Below are 23,919 nucleotides of genomic sequence, written 5' to 3'. Positions count from 1 at the left end.
TGTTGTAGCTTTTATCATGTGCTCAAAGTCCAATCCCTTTGTTGTGTTTGCCCTTGATCTGATGTCCGCATATGAAGGAGAACATACGATTTTTGGGCCAGGCTAACCTCACTCAGAATGATGTTCTCCAATTCCATCCATTTACCAGCGAATGATAACATTTCATTCTTCTTCATGGCTGCATAAAATTCCATTGTGTATAGATACCACATTTTCTTGATCCATTCGTCAGTAGTGGGGCATCTTGGCTGTTTCCATAACTTGGCTATTGTGAATAGTGCTGCAATAAACATGGGTGTGCAGGTGCCTCTGGAGTAACCTGTGTCACAGTCTTTTGGGTATATGCCCAAGAGTGTGAATATTTTCATTTTTAATACTTCTCTTTTCTTCTCTTTCTTACCCTTTGGAACAGATGGTTACCATGTTTAGATATTAGCAATCACGAATGTGCATGACTGCAGCTGAAAATGGCAGAGGGAAACAATAATGAAGAAGTAATTCACTTGAACAACTTTCACTGCCACCGGGGACAAGGTAAGTTGTTGTACTTTCTCCCTTTCCTCATTACTTTTTCTTTTAGTATTATGGCAGTGTCTTCTTTGAAATGAACCTATAGTGCGTCATTTAGACTCGAGAGGGATTCCATTTTTAGACCTGGGAACTCAGACATAAATGGTCACACTAGAATTGTGCCAAATGTGAGGACACATGCTGGCATGATAGAAATCATCCATCATTCCGGGTATCGAGGGACATGCCTATAATCTCAGCTACTTGAGAGTCAGAGATGGGAGGATCGAAGTTTAAGCCAGTCTGGGAAAAAAGTTAGGGAGATCCTATCTCAGAACAAGTCGGGTGTGGTGACGCATGCCTGTGATCACAGCTACTTGAGAGGTAAAGGTGGGATTGTAGTCCAACACCTGCTTGGGCAAGATGTAAAAACAAAGTAAAAGTAACAAAGTAAAAGGCTAGCAGAGTGGCTCCCGTGGTGGAAGTCCTGCCCAAAACAAACTCAGGTGACAGGGCTGGGCAGCGCAGGTGGAGCAGTAGAGCGCCTGCCTAGCAAATGAGAGGCCGAGTCAAACCCCATACTGCCTCCCCCACCCCACAAAAAAGGGTATCAGCCACAAGGTTAATGCGCTGATAACTAGTTAGCAAAAGCTTGTGGGTGCGCAGTTACTATGTCTACAAGAGGTGGGATTATGAAACCAGTGTCAGCTCTTTGTTTCTGAAGGAATGGTGACTGCCAGGAGTGTTCTCTGGGCCTCTCACATCTAAAATATTATAGGCACTCCCCAGCATTCTTGCTCTCACCTGATGCTTCATTGCTCTTCTTTTTTTTGGGGGGGGGGAGAGGGAATTTGGATTTTTTTGAAGTTTTTGGGTTTTGTTTGGTTGGTGTTTTGAGATAGGGTCTCCCTATGAAGCCAAGGCTGTCCTGAGGCTAACTGTGTAACCAGGCTGGTCTCTGACTCCCAGTCCTCCTGCCTCAGCCTGCAGAGCATGCACCACCACACCAGGTTCTTGGTTTCTTTTTTGCCAGAAGACTCTGGCTTATTTGTTTCTTGTCTTAACAGTGTTTAAATTTTTGACAAATTCATTGACTTATAAAGGGAAGAGTGTATTTCTCTAATATTCGTAAATGTGTGTGACATTTCCTGCCAGATCCGAATTCACATTTATACTTGGGGTGAAAGGACAAAGTTTTGTGCTGATAAGTAGGAAAAGAATCTTTACTATATTCATTTCTTGCAAATACAAATTCCATGGCAGAGGCTGTTCTAGTTTTGTTGTCCTATTAGTAATACTTTGTGGTTTTGAAGATCATTTTTTCCAGTAGAAAGTGAATTATGTGGATTTGGCTTTGAGAGTGTTTAAAATTGAGCTTATATCACTACTGTCATAATGGGTCTGTCCAGCACTTACTCTTTGTACTAGAATTTTTTTGTCCAACATAATTTTTGATATCCTTCCATGTTGCGTGTATTACCAATTCTTTCGTTTTTATTGCTAAGTAGTATTCTGGCCTCTCACCTAGAATTGTGTACCTAGAATAGTATAGAATAGGCTTTAAGGTGAAGATAAAATGAAGATTGAAAATATAAATAGGATAAAAAAGAAAAAGAAAACATTTATGTCTAGATGATAATATAGCACCAGACGAAGTAGAAATTCCAGAAGTGTTAGTAGAGCTCATCACAGAACATTGTGAAGGTGAGCAGTTCTAATCCTCGTACACCTAGTAATGTATGCAAAGCAGACATTGCCAAAACTGAAAGAACTGGACAAACCTGCGCCATCATGGGAACTTTTAACACATTTCTTTTAGTAACTGGGAGAGCTTACACACACAAACATTTGTGTGAATATAGACTATCAAGAGAAGATGGTCGGTAAACTGGAAAAGTACATGTGGAATGCTGCACCTAAGGTATTGGCAAAATTGACCATGTTTTAAGCTACATAAGATTTAAATTTTAGGAGATTGAAATTAGACAAATTATTTTCTCCAATTACATTGGAATTAAGCCATAAACCAATTATAGAAATAGTATTTAAAAAAATCCTTACATGGGTAGAAAATAGGCATAGACCTCAAAATAATCCATCACAGTGGAAATCAGAAAATATATTTAGTTGCTTGTCAGTGAAAATGGAATCTGTTGAAGCTTATGAGGTGCACCTGGTACTGTGCTTAAAGAGAACTTACAGCCTAAGATGCGTGTAATTAAATAACAAGTAAAGCGGAAATTTATTACCTGTTTGTTTTTTCTTTTCTTCTTCTTTGTGTGTGTGTGTGTGTGTGTGTGTGTGTTTTCTTTTGGAGAAGTTTGTTGTCTAACCCAGGACTCTGCAACATTAAAGAGCCAAATGGTATTTTAGCCTTGCAGGCTATGTTATCTCTTGCAACTGCTCAGACATACCTTTTTTTCGTGGGACTGGGGTTTGAACTCAGCGCCTCACTCTTGCTAAGTAGGTGCTCTGCACTGGAGCCATACCACCAGGCCTTTTGCTCTAGTTGTTTTGGAGTTGGGATCTTGATTCTTGTGCAGGCTGACTGGGTCACGGTCCTCCTGGGTCCACTTGCCACCGCCACTGGCATAACGGGCATGCACATCCAGCTTTTTTTTTTTTTTTTTCTCTGCTTGGGCCAGCCCGGAAAGCAGTCTTCCCTCTCTCAGCCTCTGTGTGGCTTGCGATAACAGGTGCGTGCCACTGGACCCAGCTATCAGCTGGGTTTGGTAGTGGGGTTTGTACTAATGGCTTACTCCTCGAGCCACTCCTCCAGCCCTTTTTGTGTTAAGTATTTTCGAGATAGGGTCTCACAGAACTGTTTGCCCGGGCTGGCTTTGAACCTCAGTTCTCCTGATCTCTGCCTCCTGAGTAACTGGGTTTATAGGCATGAGCAACCAGCACCTGGCTCAGCCATACCATTTTATCTACTAAAATTGATAAAATTGAGTTACTCTGCAACTCAGCAATTCCACTCCTAGCATGTACCTAGCTGAAATGAGCACAGTAGACGTGTACATAAAAACAATAACCCAAATATCTATCAGTACCACAAAAAAAGAAAGAAAAAAAAAGCTAATTGAAGCCTTAGGTGTTTACAAATGTGTGATCTGTAGGGTGAGTCTTGCCAACTATTGGAATTTGCTGTAAGGTGACAGGTTTCAAACCAGCTTTTTCCATTGTATCCTTCAAGGTTGTGTGTCTTTTTCTTGGGCCAGTTCTTCCTGAGAGGAATCTACAGGCTTTTGCATATGCAGTCTAAGACTATACACAAGTATTCAGAGAACCAAGTAGCAGAAGGCAGCTGGGTCTCACCATGATTCTGTTTTCAGTGGTCTCACTCAGGACCTCTTTTATAGGGAACCTCCATGGGGTAGGTCTTCAAGCATGGCTGAATGAAGAGCTCAGGAAAGTCAAGAAATCAGTGATAAAATAAGCAAAATCGCTAAAAACAATCAAAGACTGGAAAGTGACCCGTGGTATACAGTAATTGAGAACAGTTAGTCAAGAAAGGCTAGTGAATCTGGACAAGAAGACTGAAAGTCTGTGGGGTTTGAGTCTGGGGCTGCTCCCATTCCTTCCTCCTTGGCCCCCCAATATTCATCGGTCCCATGTGGTGGCAAAGGCCTGCCTGAGCAGTGAGACGGGCTGGGAAGACTAGTAGTGAAAGGGACAGCTCTTTTTTGGAGTAGAAGAGAGAAGGAATTCCATGCTCGGGGACATTAAAATCTCAGCAGCAAACACACATAAAAAGTATCTAGCCTGAGGTCTGGACATTTGTTAGGGCAAGCAGTGGACTAGCATATCAGCCAGAAATTTAATATGGGTTTCCAAGGGAACGAGACAGCCAAAGAGTAGCTTAATAAGCTGCTAAATGTCCTTGGTAGGCTGAAAGGTTGTACCAATCCTCAAGGTCACACATGAACAATAGAGACCTAAGAGGTCCCTAGCAGGCTGCTTATCCCTGGCAGGACCTAAGGCTTTGCAAAGGCAGGAAGTGAAAGCCAGGATGGATTTCTAATGCACCTGAACTTTGAGTGCATTCTCCAAGTCACATGGATCCATTTTCAGAGTGGAAACCTTGCTGGCTCAAGGTGTTTAAACATGGTGGCCTATTAAGCTGTGCTCACCCCAGGAAGCAGGGCTTCTTTTCTTTAAAAAGAAACGACCCAGGCAGATCATATGCACATAATGGGGAAAGCAGACTCCACAGAATGATTCTGCACAAGTCACAAATGAAAATAAAACCAACAACTACAGTGAACCCTCTACATCTGCAGGTTCTACATCTTTGGATTTAACCAAATTTCATCTGAATTGAATATGTACAGACTGTTGTCATTCCAAATAGCACAGTATTACAGTTACTCATCACATTCGTATGTGTACATTGTGTTAAGTATTATACGTCATCAAGATAATTCAGCACATATGGGAGGGTGGACATAGGTTATATGCAGACACTACACCATCATCTTAGTGGAGGCTTAGGACGTGGATCTGTTCTGCCAAATTTAATTGCATTTCTTTTTTGTTTTTTCAGTTAACTTTAAGGGAGGAAAGATTTATTTGGGCTCATGGTTTCATTGGTGTCATTCTATCATCGTAGGGAAGGGATGGCAGAGCAAAGTAGTTTAGATCATGGCAGCCAGAAAGCAGAGAAAGAGAATGCAGGTATTGGTGCTGGTGTTCTCCTTTTTCCCCTTTCATTCTATCCAGGTCCCAGCCCATGGGATGATGCAGCTCACATTCAATGTGGGTCTTTTTCCTTAGTTAGTCCGTCTTCTCTGGAAACAACTCACAGACACATCCAGAGATGTGCTTTACTAGTTGTAGTAGGTGATTCTAAATTCAATCAAATTGATAATCAAAACCAACAATCCACAAGTTCAGCCCTTATCAACCTGGCACTCAGACACATATCCGTAAGCCATAACATTCCACCCCTGGCCTCCCAAAAGACTCCTTTTCCTCTTGTAATGCAAAATACATTCAGTCCATCCCGGTGAATCCCTGTGGTCTTAACAGTTCCAACACTGTTCAGAAGTCCAAATGTCAAGGTCTCCTCTGAGACTCAAGACAGATTCTTAGCAGTGAGTCCCTGTAAAATCAAAAAGAAAATTACTTACTTCCAATATACAGTGGCACAAGATAAACACTCCTATTCCAAAAGGGAGGAGAACTGGATTGAGTCAGTGGTACAGTGCTTGCCTAGGAGTCCCTGAATTCAATCTCTAGTACTGGAAAGGTGGTGAGGGTGGTGGAGGGAACAGTTAGGGAACAGTGGAGTGGCTCAAGTGGTAGAGGGCATGCCCTGAAAGGATGAGGCCCTGAGTTCAAACCCCACTGCTGCCAAAAAAAAAAAAAGTTAGGTAACGGAGCTGAGCTTGGTGGCACATGTGTAATCCAGCACTCAGGAAGGTCATGATTTTGAGGCTAACCTCGGATTTATAGTAAGATCTGTATCCAAAAAAAGAGAGAGAAAGCTGAGATTTAAACGGGCAGTTTGACCTGAGGTCTCACAGTCATACCCATTGTTTTAAAACTATTGTTCCTGGCGTCAGATCATTGATTTTTTTATTTTATCTTATTTTATTTTATTTTATTTATTTATTTTGCAGTACTGGGCTTGAACTCAGGGCTTACACCTTGAGCCACTCCACCAGCCCTTTTTTGTGATGGGTTTTTTTGAGATAGGGTCTCACAGATTATCCTGGGCTGGCTTTGAACTGTGATCCTCCTGATCTTTGCCTCTTGAGTAGTTGGGATTACAGGCGTGAGCCAGTGGTGTCCAGCCAGATCATTGATTTTTTTATTGCTTTTCACAGTTGTAGAGTACCTAAAAATATATGAGAAATTAACCTTAAGAAAGACATAACTTCAGCAGAGGAGTTTCAGAAATTGTAATGATGGCTAGATATTGTGGCTTATGAGTGTAATACCAGCTACTTGAGAGGATTGCAGTTTGAGGCTAGCCTGATGAAAAAGTTCTCACAATCCCATCTCAACCAATAGCTGGGTGTGGTGGCACATAAATAGGAGGATCACAGTCCAGGCTGGCCCTGGCATAAACCGGAGACCCTGTCCTAAAAATAGCTAAAGCAGAAAGGGCTAGAGGTGTAGCTCAGGTGGTAGAGCACCTGGAGCACCTGCCTAGCAAGCAGAAAGCCCTGAGTTCAACCTCCTGTACCACTGGAGAAAAAAAGAAAGAAATTATACTGATGATCACCCTTTCTTTTCTTGCTGCTGCTTCTGTCCTTCTTTCTGGACACTTAATGCATTTTTTTCTTCATTGCCCATGGAATCAGGCCAAAAAATACAAGTTTTTAAATTTCAATCCAGTAATTTATATCAAACATGATCTTTCTTCATACAGATAAAAAGTAGGAACCTTGCACAGAATTACCATGGCTAAATGGCTAAACTATAGTTCTACTTAAAAGGAACCTAGGCAAGTTAAATTGCTTAGTGTCATAGATGCTAAATGGGTGCTTGAAATTTGTTTGCTTAAGTGATGCTTAAGGGTCATGCCTAAGAAAAGCAAATTTAATATTTTAAATCTTAAAGTGAAAATTTTACTATTTTTGAGTGATAATTTCTTTCCAACCTAGCAGTTTAAATAAATTTCTTTTATTCCTGGGAGGAATAAAGAGGCCATGATTTCACTGTAAAGAAATTGGCAGTTGAGATACTTATCAGCAGATTTCTTTAACCTTATATGAAAAGTTGGTAATCTTGAACATTTTCTCTAGCAATTCCCAGAATATATTATTGTAAAAATCAACATGGAAACATGGCTGCTCCTGCTTGCTGCTTTGAGGAGGCAAGTGAGCACACTAGTAGCCATGAACTTGGCTTTAGACTTAACCATGTCTGGCCAGAGTTGAATTCATGGACGGAATGTGATTGTGCTGGCTTCTTGATAACAGCATTCTTGACCTTCCCATAGACTGGATCAGTCTCAGAGATGGGCCCATCACCATATCTGACTCCTCGGATGAGGAAGGGACTCCAATGCTGGTCACCCCGGCTCCTCAGCAGCATGAAGACGACCTGGATGATGATGTCATCCTGACAGAAGTGAGTTTCTTAAACTGTCGTCATGAGGCACTGTTGCACACAAGTGATGTGACTCAGCCACTCTCAGGGCCTTATAGAACGCTACTAAGGGCACACTCTGTGTGCTTTTCTCCATGTCTGGCACCAGCCCCCTTCCACCTCTTCCACGTGTCCCTTAGCTGTAGAAGCGCATGCTGTGGTCCGTTTCTGCTCTGCTCTTCCGCACCTTGCTCTGTCTCACCTGACTGCTTTGCAATTACTACAGCACCCATCCCAGTGTGTCCTCCTGTCAAGCAGAACTTAGCTTCCCTTGTTATCCGGAGTTTTCACACTCATCCTAGGTAAACCTTGTATATATTTCTATGGGAATTGTGCAGTCAGTTTCTCTAGTTTAAATAGACAATCTATCTAAAACAAAGCAAATTTTGTTATGTTTATGGAGCAATTTATACAATACTGCTGTTTTCTAAACAAGAACAACTTTGTTTTTCCATGTAGTTCAACTTTTTGTATTCCTCAGCCAGAGCATTTTGAATTTTTCTTAATCTAGATTTCAGACATATTTTGTTACTTATTCCTGGTTATTTTATCTTTTCTGTTGCTCTTTTGAGTGGCATCTTTTCTTCTGTTGGACTTTTTAACTTAAAAACTTAAAGCCTGTTGCTCTTTTAATTTCACACTCAGCTACTTTCATTATCTATAGTCATTTTTCTGTTCGCTCTTAATTTCTTGAGAATTTGTGTCTGATTATTTGCAAATAATGACTCTTAGAGAGTTCCTGCTTTTATTATTTCTTTCTCTTGTGTAATTATATTACAGTGCTTCTTCAAAAAGTTTTAATTAATAGTGGTGATAGATAATAAAAATAACCACTGACTTTATTGAGTATGAAAATGCTTGTTTGCTTGAATACTATTTATTACTATTATTACTACATATTCTGCCTCAGCACTATTTTATTTTCTTGTTTTGTCTTCATTTTCTTTTTTAGAGGCAGGGTCTTGCTATGTAACCCAGGCTGACCTTCAGAGGCAATCCTCCTGCCTCCAGCCTCCTGAGTGCTAGAATTACAAGTGTTCACCACTGTTTTAAATTACTGTTTGCAACTCTTCCTAGATATTGTAAAGACCTTAGAACACTTGATTCTATTCTCCAAACTTAAAATATTTTTTGTGGGGGGTATGGGGGAGGCACTAGAGTTTGAACTCAGGGCCTTAAGCTTGCTAGGCAGGTACTCTACCATTTGAGCCATTCTGGCAGGCCTTAAGTCCTGTTTTTGTTATATATCTTAATTCTGTGTACATTTTTTAAACCTACTGTATTTTTTTATTTTATGCAGTCTATTCATTGTCATATCCAGGTACTTTCTTAATCTCTGACCTTGAAACTGAGATTATTTTTCTTCTGCTTAAAGACCACCTCAGAATATCCTCTGTGGACAGTCTGCTGATATTTTTCACTAAGTATAAAATTTTATGTGGCAGTTTAAAACCTAGGAAGATACTATTCTAGTGTCATCTGGCTTCTGTTTTTTTCTGTTGAAAACTCAGTCTGTAGTTGCATTTTTGTTCCTTTGAAAGCAATGTGTGCTGCTGCTGTTAAGAATTTATATTTGTTTTCCTGTGCTTATACTTAGGTTTCTATTGTTTGAGAGTTTTAATTCATTTTGTTTGGATTTTCAAAATAAAAATCAACCCCACTTTATTACTATTCATATTTTGTCTTTAACTATTTTTGTTCTTTCTCTTCTTCTAGAATTCCAGGTACGTATTTGTTAAAACCTTTTCACTGTATTTTTTATGTGTGTTATTCTTACATTTAATGCTCAGTTTTATCTCTGTGCCTTATTCTGGCTGTTTTAATTTGACCTGTTTTTCAGTTCACTAATTTCTCATTTCAACTGTATTTATTTAAAATGGTATCCATCCATTCATTGATTCTAGGATTAGGCTAGTCTCTCTAGAATATGCCTTTGATTCTTCTGCTTCTCTGCTGAAATTTCCAATCTAGTCTTCTGTTTCCTACACACACTGAACATCGCTTACAATATGTGTGATGGCTTTACTTTCTCAAACATCTGTGCATGTTTCTGGAACTGCTACTTGTTTTGGTTTCCAAAGGTCACATTAAGTTCTTGTGCTTAGTTAATTTTGATTGAGTGAAGTCATTGTGTAAGAAAATTTTGGCGTTCTAGATGATGTTCTCTTTCTGCACAAAGGCTCTGCAGTTGTTTTTTGGTTTTTGTAGTACTGTGGGTCTTGCCCTTGCTAAGCAAGTGCTCTAAAACTTGAGCCATAACTCCTGTCCTTTTGTTTGAATTTTGTTTTTGAGCTAGAGTCTCAGTAACTTTGTCTAGACTGGCCTTGAACTCGTGATCTTCTTGCCTCTCAGAAGGTGGGATTATAGACATGCATCATGATGTACTTGAAGTTCTAAGGACGTAGGAAATATCAAAATCAAGGACTTAAAGTGATGGAACTTGGTCCAGCTCCTAGGAGGGCTAACGTGCTTCTAGTGTGCACTTACTTCGTTGGTATCCCTCTTCGGCCTAACCACAGAGCTTGAAGTTTACCAGAATCTTTCGTAGTTTCTGAATTCCAGTTTTTATGCCCTTCGCTCCTCACTACAGGTATCAAAAGTTTTATTCATCTACTGAACTCTTCAACCAGGTCTGGGATTGACAAATGCATGTTTTAGGAACATTTATCCGAAATGTGGGGACCTATTTTGCTCCTTCTGCTGGATCCCATCCCATGTGAAACCTTCAACCAGATGTTTTTGTTTTGCTTTGTTTTGATTAAATATTCTGTCAGGATTCCTGCTTTTATCCAGTAGAAGGGTTGGTTGGAGATACACCTGCCATTACTGGAATCAGAAGTCTGTTTATAGGGCTTCCACTTTCCAAGTCATTGTCTCTCGATACCTCTTGATTGTATAGTTGGCATGAACGTGGGTTTTGCCTTGTGGTTCTGTTTCAAGAATCTTTTAAATTGAATATGTGAGTTGATCCCATTTATACTGTCAATGTGACAGAGTTTTCAGTTGTGTCATAGCATTTATATGCTTTGTTTTTAGTGTTTTAAAAATAATCTTTCATACATTCCCTGTGCCTTTGAGGTTCTTATTTCTATTGGGAAGTTGTGTGCCTAACTTGAAAACTTTGTTCTTTGTCTTACTCTCTTTAGTTCTTTTAGTGATTACTTTTGTACTTCTAAATCCTGTTCTCATCTTCCTCAATTCATTTATGAGCTTTGACTGTTTCTCTTGACCTCCAGCTTCTCCAGTTCCCCTTCCAACTTTTGATGGTTACGTTATTTCTACAAAACCATAGCTAAAACATTTCAACAAGCCAGTCATAGTGGTGCATGACTGCAATCTCAGATTATAGGTGACCGAGGCAAAAGGATCAGGAGTTGAAAGCCAGCCTGGTTTCCATAGTGAGTTCCAGGCCTGTCTGGGCTACATTGTGAGACCCTGTCTCAAAAAAAACATTAATTAGTTTAATTAATTAATTAAGATAAATTAAGTTTAATTAATTAAGATAAAAGAGGCTGGGGGTATAACTCAAGTGTTCAACCCCCAGTACCTCCAGAAAAAATGTCCCAAGCTTTTATATCAAACAAATAGTTATTTCATTACTTCTTGGTTTTTTGTTTGGTTTTGGTTTTGGTGGTACTGGAGTTTGAACTCAGGGCTTCACACCTGCTAGGCAGGCGCTCTGCCACTTCCACCAGCCATTTTTTTGTGTTGGGTTTTTTTTTTTCCAGATAGGGTCTTGTGAACTATTTGCCTGGAGCTGGCTTCAAACCTCAGATCTTCCTGATTTCTGCCTCTTGAGTACAGGCGTGAGCCACTGCCACCCAGTGCTTCTCTTGTTTTTTGGTTCTGCGTTTGTCAAGGTTTTATATGCTATATACCACTGATTTCCTAATACATATTATTCATCTATCATTTCTTCTTTTTTAATATTTAGCTATATTTATATAATTTCTATGCCAGTTTTTTTTTTACTGTTATTTAACTGTGAACGCAGTAAAGTTTTTCTGGACTAATTCTGCAGGAGTTAAATTGAACAGCAGAGCTCAGGAACTGGGGGTGGAGGTAGGAGTAGGGGTGTATGTGCACATGTGTCTATGTTGGTTTAGCCTTTACTTCTTTCTTCCTGACAGCAGTTACCAGTTCCACACAGCTCCATCTTGTCTCCATCCTGCCTCCCTGACAGCTTGCCTTCCACAGAGATGTGTCATTCAATCTAACCTCACAACCTCCCTGCTGCCAAACGGGTAGAGCTGGTAGTCTCCTACTCCCTATTCCCAATTGTCCTAAAAAAAAGAGGATTGGTTTTGCCAGCACAGTACAGTACACATGCCTACAGTCTGCAGCTCCTTACACAGAGTGTCATCTGTAATAGATTCTTGATGCTGTGACTCACTGTCTTCCCTTTCTGTCAGAAGAGAAGAAGCAGACACACCAGTATTCTACTCCCTAAAACCTGGGCATTCATTTCAATTTTTTAAATTCACTTGATTGTATTTACTGCGGGGATGGAAACAAGAGTGGCAAAGCTAACATTCCTCTTCCCCCGGCTCCTTCCCTGAATTATCTCAGAGGAGCTGTTGTCAACAGTCTGGCATGAATCCTTCTAGCTCTTCTCTGCAGAATTTATGTGTGTATGTATGTGGACGTATACACACTTTTAGAAACGGTTTTGTGTCTTAAGTTTTTATTTTAATAAGTAGGATTCTGTATATGTATTGTTTTGGAACTTTCTTTTTTTTCATTTAATGGCATTTCTTGGTGAGCTTTTCATTTAAGAATATTCTGAGCTACCTTTTTTTTTTGCAGAGAGTGCAATTATAGACTATTTTATTGAACAGATATGTAATAGTTTACTTACCCAGTCTCTTAGGGACCAACTTGACACTGACTGTAGTTTTTCTGTTTATGCTACCAGCAGTGCAGCAGTAACCTTAGATACAGAAAGGTTTGTAGAATAGGTTAAAAAAGTGATCCTGAATGGTCATATATACATTTTTTACTTTAATTAGTAGAGCCAAATTGCTTCCTAAATACTAGTAGTGAATGATAGTATGAGAGGTGGGGGTTTTTTTTTGTAGTGGTGATACTGGGATTTGAACTCAGGGCCTACACCTTGAGCCACTCTGCCAGCCCTTTTTGTGAAGGGTTTTTCAAGATAGGGTCTCCAGAACTGTTTGCCCAGGCTGTCTTTGAACCTCGTTCCTCCTGATCTCTGCTTCCCAAGTCTCTAGGATTACAGGCATGAGCCACTGGTGCCTGACGTATGAGAACTTTATTTCACTAAAAAGTTTGTTTCAGTTTTCATTTTGCTGATTACTTAGATTTTAAATTCTTTTTTTTTTTTTTTTTGCAGCACTGGAATTTGAACTCAGGGCCTCATGCTTGTTAGGCAGGCACACTTAATGCTTGAGTCATGCCTCCAACCCTTTTTTATTTTTAAGTATTATGTAAAAACAAAATTTGTGCATATTAATGGTAGTCCATTTAATGTTTGATTCAGGTATACATTGGGTAATGTTTAAGTAAAGATAATCATATTTATCTCCCTATTTATCATTTCTTTGTGGCAAAAACTTTCAAAATTCTTTCTTCTCACTTGAAACATACAGTACATAATTGGTATCTGTTACTACCATACTGTGCAAAAGTATCCCAAAACTTCTTCCTCCTGTCTAACTAGATTCTTTTTATGTTTCTTCAGCATTTCTTGTTTCTCTGTGTGCTAGCATTCTTTTATTTCCTCTACCACTAATTCTGTTTTACTGCTCTCAGAAATTAAATTATAACTTAAGTGTCTAGGTGTGAATGACTACTTCAGTTCTTAAAGACGATATAGTGGAGTCGCATTCACTGTTAAATGGGAAGAACAGGTTTGTTAAGGGAGGATGTTTTTGGATTTGTTACTTTTCTGTCCAGTCTTTGAAGCTCAGTATAAGTATATAAGGAGTCCTAGACATAAGAAAGAAATTGAATCATTATTATTACTAAAATTTCATTTTTTCTTAGACAAATAGACCTCAGACATCCCGACCCAATCTCATCAAACCAGCTGCCCAGTGGCAAGATCTCAAAAGATTGGGAGAAGAAAGGCCTAAAAAGTCTAGAGCAGCATTTGAATCAGATAAGAACAGCTATTTTTCAGTGTATAACACCTCGTTGTTTGATTCTGGGGCACAGGATGATTCTGAGGATGACTACAGTGAATTTCTGGATCTCGGACCTCCTGGAGTCTCCGAATTCTCTAAGTCAAGTGGCCAAACAGCAAGAGAACCCAAACCTGGACCAAGCCATAATCAAACAGCAAATGATACTGTCAACCCCAGATCAGAGAAGAAAGTCGTCATATTGGAAGAAAGTGGCCTTCTTTTCTCAGAAGGTAATCCTTTGGAAATTCAGCACCACTCATCTGATGACTCGGAGTCAGAACTCTTATCAAATCTTGGAGGATCAGCTGCCTTGGTAGATGATCAGGCCATCGAAGAAGACTACTGGCTAGACCATCCTTACTTCCAGGCGTTAAACCAACCACCCCTGGAGATAACAAACCAGGTTGTTCCCCAGGAACGGCATGCTGAAGTAGAGCTGGGCCCCTTGCTGTTTCAGCATGACCTGCCAGAGCCAGATTTTCCAAGGCCAGCTTTTCCAAGACCAGAACCACAGCAGGACGGCATTCCAGGCCCTACTTCTCCTCAGCCCGCCCATCCTCTTGGAGAACTTGAAGAGCAACAGTTAGCAACTGACGATGAAGAGCCAGGGCCAGCCTTTCCCCTGGAGGGATCTCAGGAGGGCAATCTGGAAAACCTATGGGAACAAGAGCCTGCTGAGATCGATCAAGAACTCATTACGCTGTTAGTGAAAGAAACAGTAAGTTTTATCTTTTATTGTGACTTGAATAATTGTAGGCACTATACTGACTTTCTTTACAAAATGAATTTTTAAAATGCCTGTGTGTACTTCGTTTTCCTAAGTAATATATATCTAGTCGTGTAGAATAAAAGAAGAGAAACTGAAATACAAATGGAACCAAGATTCCTAATCTGTACCCTCCAGGAAGCCCTCTGGGTGCTGGCTACATACCATGGCACTGGCATCCTGCAAACCCCTCAGTTTTTTCAAAGGCCTCGAGTTCACTCCAAATTCAAACCCTAAAAGCAAGTTTATTGGATTGCCTAGAATTGTACTATCTACTATGGCAGCCTCCAGCCCCCGTGGCTATTTACATTTAAATGTCTGACAAAGTTTCAAATTCTGTTTCCAGTGGCATCAATCAGTTTATTCTTAGTAGACACATTAGACTGATGACAGACAGAAGAGAGCGTTTCCATCATCACACACAGTTCTTTTGGGCCACGGCTGTTAAGAGTAAAGCAGGCTGTTTGTCCAGGGTCAGCTGCTGTTTGCCTTCTGATTAGTCTGTTTCTGTTTTGGTTTGAACTCAAGGCCTTCATCTTGCCAGGGAGGCAGGCGTCTACCACTTAAACCATACTCACAGCTAAATACAGGTATAGGTGTTTTGGTTGGTTGTTTTTTTGTTTTGTTTTATACAATACTGGGGTATGAACTCAGGGCCTCATGCTTACTAGATGTGTGCTCTACCACTTGAGCCACACCCCCGAGCCCCAGTTAGTCTCTTTAACCCTGATTTTTTCATCCAGCCCACTAGGTTGTAAGCATCCTGGGGTCAGGTATGGGATTCTACTTTATGTCTTTGGACTAGGCAGAGATGCTCAGTATTTGTTGAAAGAATGAAGACTGGGTATGCTAAATGGGACAGAGAGTCAGATGGCCTTTAGGACCTTCCTAGAGTAATCTTCTGTGTAGACTGTGGAGCTGGGAGCTAAGACTGTATATTAAGCCATACAGAGCTGCTTTACAGCCTGTTTCTAGACTTTAGTCATCTTATATATGTTTCTGCCATTCGAAAGCACTGTGGTGAACGGACTCAGAATGTTGTCCTTACTCCTTTCCAGGAAGCAAGGTTTCCAGATGTAGCAAATGGGTATATTGAGGAGATAATTCATTTGAAGAGTTACTATGATTTGAATGTGTAAGTATTCTGTCATGCCCTTTTACTCTTTTTATGGTGGTAAAATGTACATAACAGTGAATGTGCTGTTTTAATCTTTTCTAAGTATACAGTTCAGTGGTGTTTAGCACAGCCACACTGTTGTGCAGCCTAAATGCTACCTCTCTACCCTCCTCTCCCAGCCCCAGCCCTGCACCCACCATTCTTTCTGTCTCAAGGAGTTTGATTACTCTAGTATCTCGTGTAAGTGCAATCATCCTGCATTGGTCCTTTTTTTTTTTTTTTTTTTTTTTTTTTTTTTTTTTTTTTTTTTTTTTTGTGGTACTGGGGCTTGAACTCAGGGCCTTCACCTTGAGCCACTCCACCAGCCCTTTTTTTATTGTGGAGGTTTTTTCAAGATAAGTACTGGAGATCTGTTTGCCCAGGCTGACTTTGAACCATGATCCTCCTGATCTCTGCTTCCTGAATAGCTGGGATTACAGGCATGAGCCACCAGCGCCCAGCTGCATTTGTCTAACTAGCTTATTTCACAGAACACCATGTCTTTTTAATGATCCTGCTAATTCCAAAGTTAGTCAGAGACAAGCTGTTTCTGGGTCTTTTGAGATCATGCATGGGCATGGAATTAAGATGTGTAGTTGTTTGTGGGCATTAACAGTGCGTGTGTTTGGTTAAGATGTTAAAAAACATTTTCTTTCTGATGGTATTAACAGAAGGTATTCTGCAACCACACTGCTTGTTTACAGAAAAATGTGGAAGCTTTCTTTAGTTTTTATTATAAAAGTGATAAATTTTAAAAATACATAAAATTATCGTGAATAATTCAAAATGAAAAATAAACTAGGCATGGTGATGCATGCTCACAATACAAGCACTTGGGAGACTGAGGCAAGGAGGATTGCGAGTTTAGGGCTAGCTTGGGTTACATAGTGATGCCTCAAAAAAAAAATCCACAGTTAATACAGATTTTTTTTTTTTGGCAGTAGTAGGATTTGAACTGAGGGCATTGTACTTGCTAGGCAAGCACTCTAACACTTGAGCCCACCCTCGCCTTTTTAGGATTTTTTTTTTGTAGTACTGGGATTTGAACTCAGGGCTTCACACTTGCAAAGCAGGTCCTCAAACCATGCTTTCAGTCACTTCTTGGATATTTTTTAATTAAATAGAAGAGGTAGTACACTAAACCCCTGTTCTCAAAGCTAGGTGTTCTGCATTTCTCAGCCAACGGTGCAAGTGGTTCTGTGCCCCATCAAGACAGAGAGGGAAGGCCCCTTTTCCACTTACTCAGTCCAACAGAGGCACTTTTTTCTAATTTGGACAATGACACTTAGGTGCCAGAGGTGGCCTTTTGTAATCCCACCACTATCCAGAGACAGCCAGTTACCAGATTTTAAACCAGGATCAAATCAATATTTCTTAATGTATTTATCTCTTTAGCTTCTTAATTTATAAAAGTACCTCCCTCACTTCTTTTTTAATATCACTGGTATTCTTTCCACCATTTTGACCTTAAAAATTTGAAAGATTATATGATGGACACCCCTATATCCATCACCTGGATTATTAGCTGACATTCTTAAATAAGGATTTTTCCTTTAAAAAACATTAACATGCTCTTTTAAAAATTCTTAAGATTGCTAGGCACCAGTGGCTCACAGCTGTAATCCCAGCTACTCAGGAGGCAGAGATCAGGAAGATTGTGGTTCTAAACCAGCCCAGGCAAATAGTTCGAGAGACCCCCATCTCGAAAAAAACCCATCACAAAAAAGGGCTGGCGGAGTGGCTCAAGGTGTAGGCCCTGTGTTCAAACCCCAGTAGCACAAAAAAAAAAAAATTAATACTTAACACGTGTTCATATTTAAGCTTCTCAAAGAGAAATCATTTTAGAACTCAATCTTTGTGTTTCAAATCTGCTTGTAAACCCTGATCCTGTTTTACCTTGACATGAAAACATTTTAACAGTGGATGGAAAAAGATTTTTCTTGGTGTTTCTTTTATTTATTTATTTTTTTGCTTTGTTTTGTTTTGCTTTTAGTACTGGGGTTAGAATTCAGGGCCTCATACTTGCTAGGCAAGTGATCATCCATTTGGCTGTACCTCCTGTCCTTGTTGCTATAGGTTATTTTTCAGATAGGGTCTCATTTTTTTGCTCAGGGATGGCCTCAGACTATGATCCTTCTACCTATACTTTCCAATTAGCTGAAATTACAGTTGCATACCACCATGCCAACTTGTTTATTGAGATGGGAGTCTTGCTAACTTTTTGCCTTGGCTAGCATGGAACCTTAATCCACTTGATCTGCACCTTCCAAGTAGCTGGAATTACAGGCATGAGCCACCCTAACCAGCTTACAATAACAAACTTTTTAATTTTTTTGTTTTTTGTGGGATTTGTGTGTGTGTGTGTGTGTGTGTGTGTTACCGGGGCTTGAACTCAGGGCTTATAACTTAAGCCACTCTACCAGCCCTTTTTTTGTGAAGGGTTTTTCAAAATAGGGTATCACATACAATTTGCCTAGGCTGGCTTTGAACCCGGGTCCTCCTGATCTCTGCCTCCTGAGTAGCTAGGATTACAGGTGTGAGCCACCAGCGCCCCGTGAGATTGGGGTTTTGAACTCAGGGTTTTGCACTTGCAAAGCAGGCACTCTACTGCTTGAACCGTACTTCCAGTCCAGTTATTTTGCTCTGGTTATTTTAGAGGTGGAGTCTCATGAACTGTTTGCTTGAACTGGCCTTGAACCACGATTCTCCCAATCTCAGCCTCCTGAGTAGCTAGGATTACAGTTGGGATCCACTGGCACCTGGCTGTTTCTTAGATTGTGGGTATTGAACCTAGGAGCTGACACTTGCTAGACAAGCACTGAATCACTTGAGCTACATCCCCAGCCCAGCAGCTGTGTGTTCCCATCATCCTGTTAGACTATGAGCTCTTCCCACCCCTATAGTGCTGCACCACCACAGCCTGCCTTGAACGTCCTCTGCTCAAGTGTGGAGTCTGCCCAGAGGTCTGCAGTGCACATTGACTCATGCAAGCTAACATCCTAGGGCTTGTGCTCATCATCACCATTAGTGTGCCATCCCTTTAGGTCCTTGTGCTGGACCTACAAGTAAAGGAGCTACAGGGGACCAGTGTTTCTCTGTTCCCTTCCTGATAGGTTTGCCTTACTGTTAAGTGCAGACATCAGACAAGGAAGAACTAAGAAGGGAGTTAAGTGACAATTAGGAGTGAGGTAGTGAGGAGGGAGTGGAGCCATCCTACACATCACAGGGAAAAGGAAAAGAAGGATGGAGAAGAAGGGAATCCCTGATTACCCTGCTCCTGAACCTCACCCAGACTGCCTCACTTAGCACTGCAGTTCACCGCAATACATTTGTCTGATTTGGTGTGCTCATCAAGTGAAGAGCCTGGGTGGTGGCACATGAGTGTGTGTTAACTTACTCCACGTAGCCTTGCTATTGAAGCATTTCAGTAGTAACACAGTGAAGAGGCGAGGCTAGTTATAAAATCATAAGAATACATGGTCTGAACTAGGCGTGATGATGCACGTCTGTAATCCCAGCACTCGGGAGACTGAGGCAGGAGGATGTCTTGAATGCCAGGCCAGCCTGGGCTACATATCAAGACTCCATATCAAGACTCTTGTCTCAAAACAACAGCAACAAAGAAGACATGGCCTGTTCATCAGTTCATGAGTCCTGCAGCTAGCTAAATAAGCTGAGTGTAACTCACATAGCCCATGGAGGCGCATGCCACAGGGCTACAGAAAGTATTACACAGGGGCCTGGCTCAAGCAAGCCTGAGGCCCTGAGTTCAAACCCCAGATCAGAAAAAAGAAAAAATAAATAAAAATATTGTAGATTTTGTTTCACTTATGTACTGACAAAATCTCCTCACAAATTATTTTTAATTATGAACGTGAATGTAGACTTTTTCCTACTTATTTGTTCCTAGTTTTCTTGACAATGAAGAGTTACTTTTTTTCTAAATATTCCCATTTTATTCATTTAACCTGTAATAATTTCAGTGACCTCTTCACATTAACACCCGACTAATTGGTAAACTTCAGAGGAGTTGTCATTTGTCAGTATGTTCATTGCAAGCTGAAATGAAACCTAGTATTATATTTTTGTTTATGTTTAGTTTTTCTGGGCTGTGAGCATGTTAATTCCTTTTTTACAATGATTTTATCTTCTTGTTTTGTTTCTTTTTACTCGAGACGGGGTGTTGCTACATACATAGCCTAGGTTGGCCTAGAATTCAAGATCCCCCAGCCTCAGTCTCCTAATATCTGGGATTAGAGGCACACCCCAATTTGGCCAGCACATCTTAATTTCTTAATGAGCTGGTTGTCCTGTGTCACTAGGGACTGTATTTTCAAACACTGCATTTGACCCAATCAATGGGCAGTTGTGAGATTTGGGAGCAGTACAAGAATAACATCATGTGTTTTTGCAGACTTTGTAATTTTCTTCTGGAAAATCCAGATTATCCAAAGAGAGAAGACAGAATCATTATCAACCCCAGCAGCAGTCTGCTTGCCAGCCAGGATGATACAAAGGCAAGTGTCATCTGCACCCGCAACGGCTCTGTCTTGTTCGTCATCTTTATAGGGAAAAGTGCTTTGCTGAGGGTGGTTTGAAAGACTAGAAGGGAAAATAGGGTTTCAGAGGGTAGCACGTCAGTGGAAACTGCCGCTCTGAACCACTTCAAATTCTGTATTTAACTCTTTTCTTTCATCATTGCTCTTCACTTCCCTTTTCCACAAAGAACTAAGTAAATCTATCAAGTCTTTAATCCTAAAAAGCAAGTTCCTAAAATGGAACAAGAATTGGTCAGGATTTTTTGTATCATTTTAATAGTTATTTATTTTTCAAACATTCTATTATAAAATTTTCAAACATACAGAAAAGTTGAAGTATCCTACACTAATCACCTGAATGCCTCGACTCATAGTACTAAACAATTAAAATTTCACTGTATCTGCTTTTCCACACCTCTGCCCAGTCTGTCTACCAGCGTGTCTTTCTTTTTTTTTATTAATTAATTAATTTATTTATTATTCATATGTGCATACAATGCTTGGGTCATTTCAAGTCTGTCTTTCATTGTAATGCTCTTCATTGTAAATTGTGAAAGCGTTGGTGCACTTCCCTGTAAGTACGTCAGCATGCGTGTGATCACCTAGAGTTGCTTTCCCTGCAGTGAGATTTGTGTACAGTGCATACATCCGTGTAGCCAAAGCCATATCGAAATGTGAAGTTTGCCTTTTCGGACCTTTAGTCATTGTCTTCATGAGCCATCTAAGCTAGCATTCAGTGTGTTATGTGGTAAAGGAAAGTACAGTGTAGCCCTCACCACAGTAAGATCTAATACTTGATCCTCCTACTCCAAAAGATCTTTTGACTACCTCTTTTACATGTGCTGTGCTGGGGGAAGGAGGGAATTGATTTCTTTTTCTAAACATTTTGAGGAAAGAAAATGGCTAAAACATTGAGTTCAAATCCCAGCTATATTACTAGTTCTGACTAGTAGAACGGGTCTGCCAACTCCAGACAGGTTGTTTAACCTCCCCGATCCACTATTTGTTACAGGGGTGGATACCTCCTTTAGAGTAATTAGGAGAACAAATGTGATTATTTTCTGTAATATGTAATTCTTTAAATGATTGTCCCTCATGGGGGAATGTTCTGTTGGCTTCTAATTTTGTGCTCTGTCTCATTTCAGTTGCCTAAAATGGACTTTTTTGACTATTCCAAATTGACTCCTCTTGACCAGCGCTGCTTCATCCAAGCTGCTGACCTCCTGATGGCCGACTTCAAAATGCTCAGCAGCCAGGACATCAAGTGGGCCCTGCATGAGCTCAAGGGACACTATGCAATCACCAGAAAGGTGCTCTCTGTGGTCTTCCCAGTGGAGTCACACCTGTTGACTTCTCCCTTTGATAACAGAGTGAAGAGTTCAGCATTCAGAGACTGGGATGGTTTATGATAGCAAAGAGCTGAGGAGTTTGTCAGGGTGAAGATAGCAGACAAAAGTGTTTGTGATCAGGAAGAACTGGATAGGAAGAAATGTTAGATTAGAAGCAGGGAAATTCTGGTTTGACTATAAAGACCTGGGAGTGAGAGGCTATACCATGGGATGCAGGATAACTGGAGTATGAGAGGCGTGTACTGATCCTGCTCCTCCCTGGTTTGCGTTTGCTTAGGACAGGTCACACAACCATCCCCCAGGTGACTCAGTTTTCAGATTCCTGAGGTAAGGTCTGTAAGGAGCTGGGAACACAGTGGTGCCCAGTGATGGTACTTTGCCTCAGGAGAGAATGGGCAGCTCCTGACAGCTCCCACACTTTCCTGGAGGGCCCCAGATATGACAGCATGTGGGGGTCCCTGTCAGGGGCTTAGATGGGTGCTGTGACTGACTGCTAGGTAGCAGGCATGCTCATTAGCGAGGCTCACTGTGCAGCTCTTGTTCCATCCCAGCAGCCAACCAGAATGGTGTGAACAGTGACGGCACCCATTGCTCATTCCTCTTCTGCTCATGCTGTTTCAAAATCCTCTTCTGCTGAAGTGCCTGGGATTCTCAGCAGACACTGATTTTTTTTCCCCAAAGGACAAGCATGGAGTTATTTTAATGGTTAAAATACCCCCTGGGTCTTCCCTAAAGGCAGATGAGGCGGAGGTTTAAGTGGCCCATGCTGAGAGTAGGCCAAGCATCTTCCATTCTCAGACTGACAAGAAAGAAGATTTAGGCACCTGTCAACAAACTTTTAATTGTGGGTTAATTTTTGGTAAAATTACTCTGAGGGGTTACTTGTGCTTTCTGTGTCTGACTCTCATTCTTCATTCTATAAGATAGGGAATACCTGTACCGTCATTGAAAAGTGAATGAGGGCTGGGGTGTGGTTCAGGGGGCATGACTCACATGGTAAAGCACCTGCTAGGAAGCACAAGGCCCTGAGTTCAAACCCCAGTGCAGCCAGGAAAAAAAAAAAAGGTGAATGAACCTTCCCCCAAACTAATAACCAAGTAATGACTGCAAGACAGAAAGCACCCTTTGATGCATAGGCTCTGCTTGGTGTCTTCAGTGCCCCGCGCTTCCTTGATACCTTCTCTGAGCTGTAGAGTTGCCCAGATGCAAAGGCAGGGCCGGGGCTGTAGCTCAGTGATGGGAGGTGTGCTTAGTGTGCGGGAGGCTCTGGGTGCTGTCCCTGTCCTGGGAGAGTGGAAAGAACTGTGCCCCAAGGTCCAGTCATTCCACAGCCCACTTGGGCAGGAGGTTGTAGGGTTTTGTGGCTCATCTGTATACCCACTGTAGTCCTGAAGCAATTTACAATGGGGATTTATCCAAATGATCTGATCTCCCTTCAGCTTTAATTATGTGATCTTAGGGAACAGTTTATCTGCTTTAAGAACTGACTGCTCCAGTCTCATGCAGGGCTTCCTTGCCCCTTTCCTAATGCTTCTGAGCTTTTTTGTTTTGTTTTGATTTTTTCTTTGGGTGATACTGGGGTTTAGTTTAAACTCAGAGCTTGCTAGTCAGGTGCTGTATCACTTGAGCTCTGCCCCCAGCTCTTTTGCTTTAGTTGTTTTTCAAATAAAGGGTCATGCTATTGCCTGGGTCCAACCCCATACTGCACTACCCTACTTACACATCTTGTGTAGCTAGGATTACAGGCATGCACCACCATGTCCACCTTTCTGGTTCAGATGAGGTCTCAGGGCTAGAGGTGAGGCTTAAGTGATGGGACACCTAGCAAGTAAGAGGCCCTGAGTTTAAAATCCCAGTATTGGTGGTGGGGGGGTATCTCACTAACTGTTTTCCCTGGTTGTCCTCAAACTGCAGTCCTCCTGATCTCTGCCTCCTGAGTAGCTGGAATTACAGGTGTGAGCCTCTACACTCGGCCTGGTCTTTTTACATTTTTCATAAAGCCTTCTGCTTATTTTATTGGTAGTTTGAAAATTTCTGTGTGTTTTGAAATGGAATGAATCCAGATTGTTTGAATTGAGGGGTGTTAAAGGGAACATGATCTTAGGCAAAAGATAAAACATGATGTGGCCAATCAGAATTTAGGATTTTTCCTTATATGCAGGTGGTACAAGAGAATTCTGTCCTAAAGACAGGGACTGTCCTGTGGATGGGGGTGTAGGAAACACACACAAAAATGGTTTTGAATTACACCAGTAGCGCTCTCTGTGCTGCCCTGAGGTGTAACTGATCACTTCTCTGGACTTGTTTTTCTCTTTGTATTATAAATGTAATACACATATAAAAGAAAAGGTTG

The 23,919-nt window shown here is 41.0% G+C and overlaps 1 protein-coding gene and 1 long non-coding RNA gene across 4 annotated transcripts in view; one reads left to right on the top strand and one right to left on the bottom strand.

Moving 5' to 3' along the window:
• Positions 1–412: 412 nt before the first annotated feature.
• Rnf216 (ring finger protein 216) overlaps positions 413–23,919 on the top strand; it is a 122,611-nt gene continuing 99,104 nt past the window's right edge. For 2 of the 3 annotated variants that reach the window (XM_020165568.2, XM_074075495.1), the window contains exons 1-6: positions 413–534; positions 7,463–7,593; positions 13,618–14,475; positions 15,582–15,658; positions 20,094–20,196; positions 21,363–21,527. In XM_020165568.2, the coding sequence (XP_020021157.1) occupies positions 468–534; positions 7,463–7,593; positions 13,618–14,475; positions 15,582–15,658; positions 20,094–20,196; positions 21,363–21,527 (1,401 nt within the window). In that variant the 5' untranslated portion in view covers positions 413–467. The remainder of the gene's footprint in view (positions 535–7,462; positions 7,594–13,617; positions 14,476–15,581; positions 15,659–20,093; positions 20,197–21,362; positions 21,528–23,919) is intronic. The other variant, XM_074075494.1, reaches the window with a different exon arrangement.
• LOC141423973 (uncharacterized) overlaps positions 528–23,919 on the bottom strand; it is a 39,188-nt gene continuing 15,796 nt past the window's right edge. Inside the window, exons 2-3 of the long non-coding RNA XR_012448739.1 lie at positions 12,470–12,541; positions 528–5,614 (exon numbers count right to left, since the gene is read on the bottom strand). This is a non-coding gene — a long non-coding RNA (uncharacterized lncRNA). The remainder of the gene's footprint in view (positions 5,615–12,469; positions 12,542–23,919) is intronic.

This window comes from Castor canadensis, chromosome 6 (genome assembly GCF_047511655.1).
Source record: "Castor canadensis chromosome 6, mCasCan1.hap1v2, whole genome shotgun sequence".
Taxonomy (NCBI): Eukaryota; Metazoa; Chordata; class Mammalia; order Rodentia; family Castoridae; genus Castor; species Castor canadensis.
The sequence above is the reverse complement of the archived record's forward strand: the minus strand, read 5'-3'. Positions and strand labels throughout refer to the sequence as shown.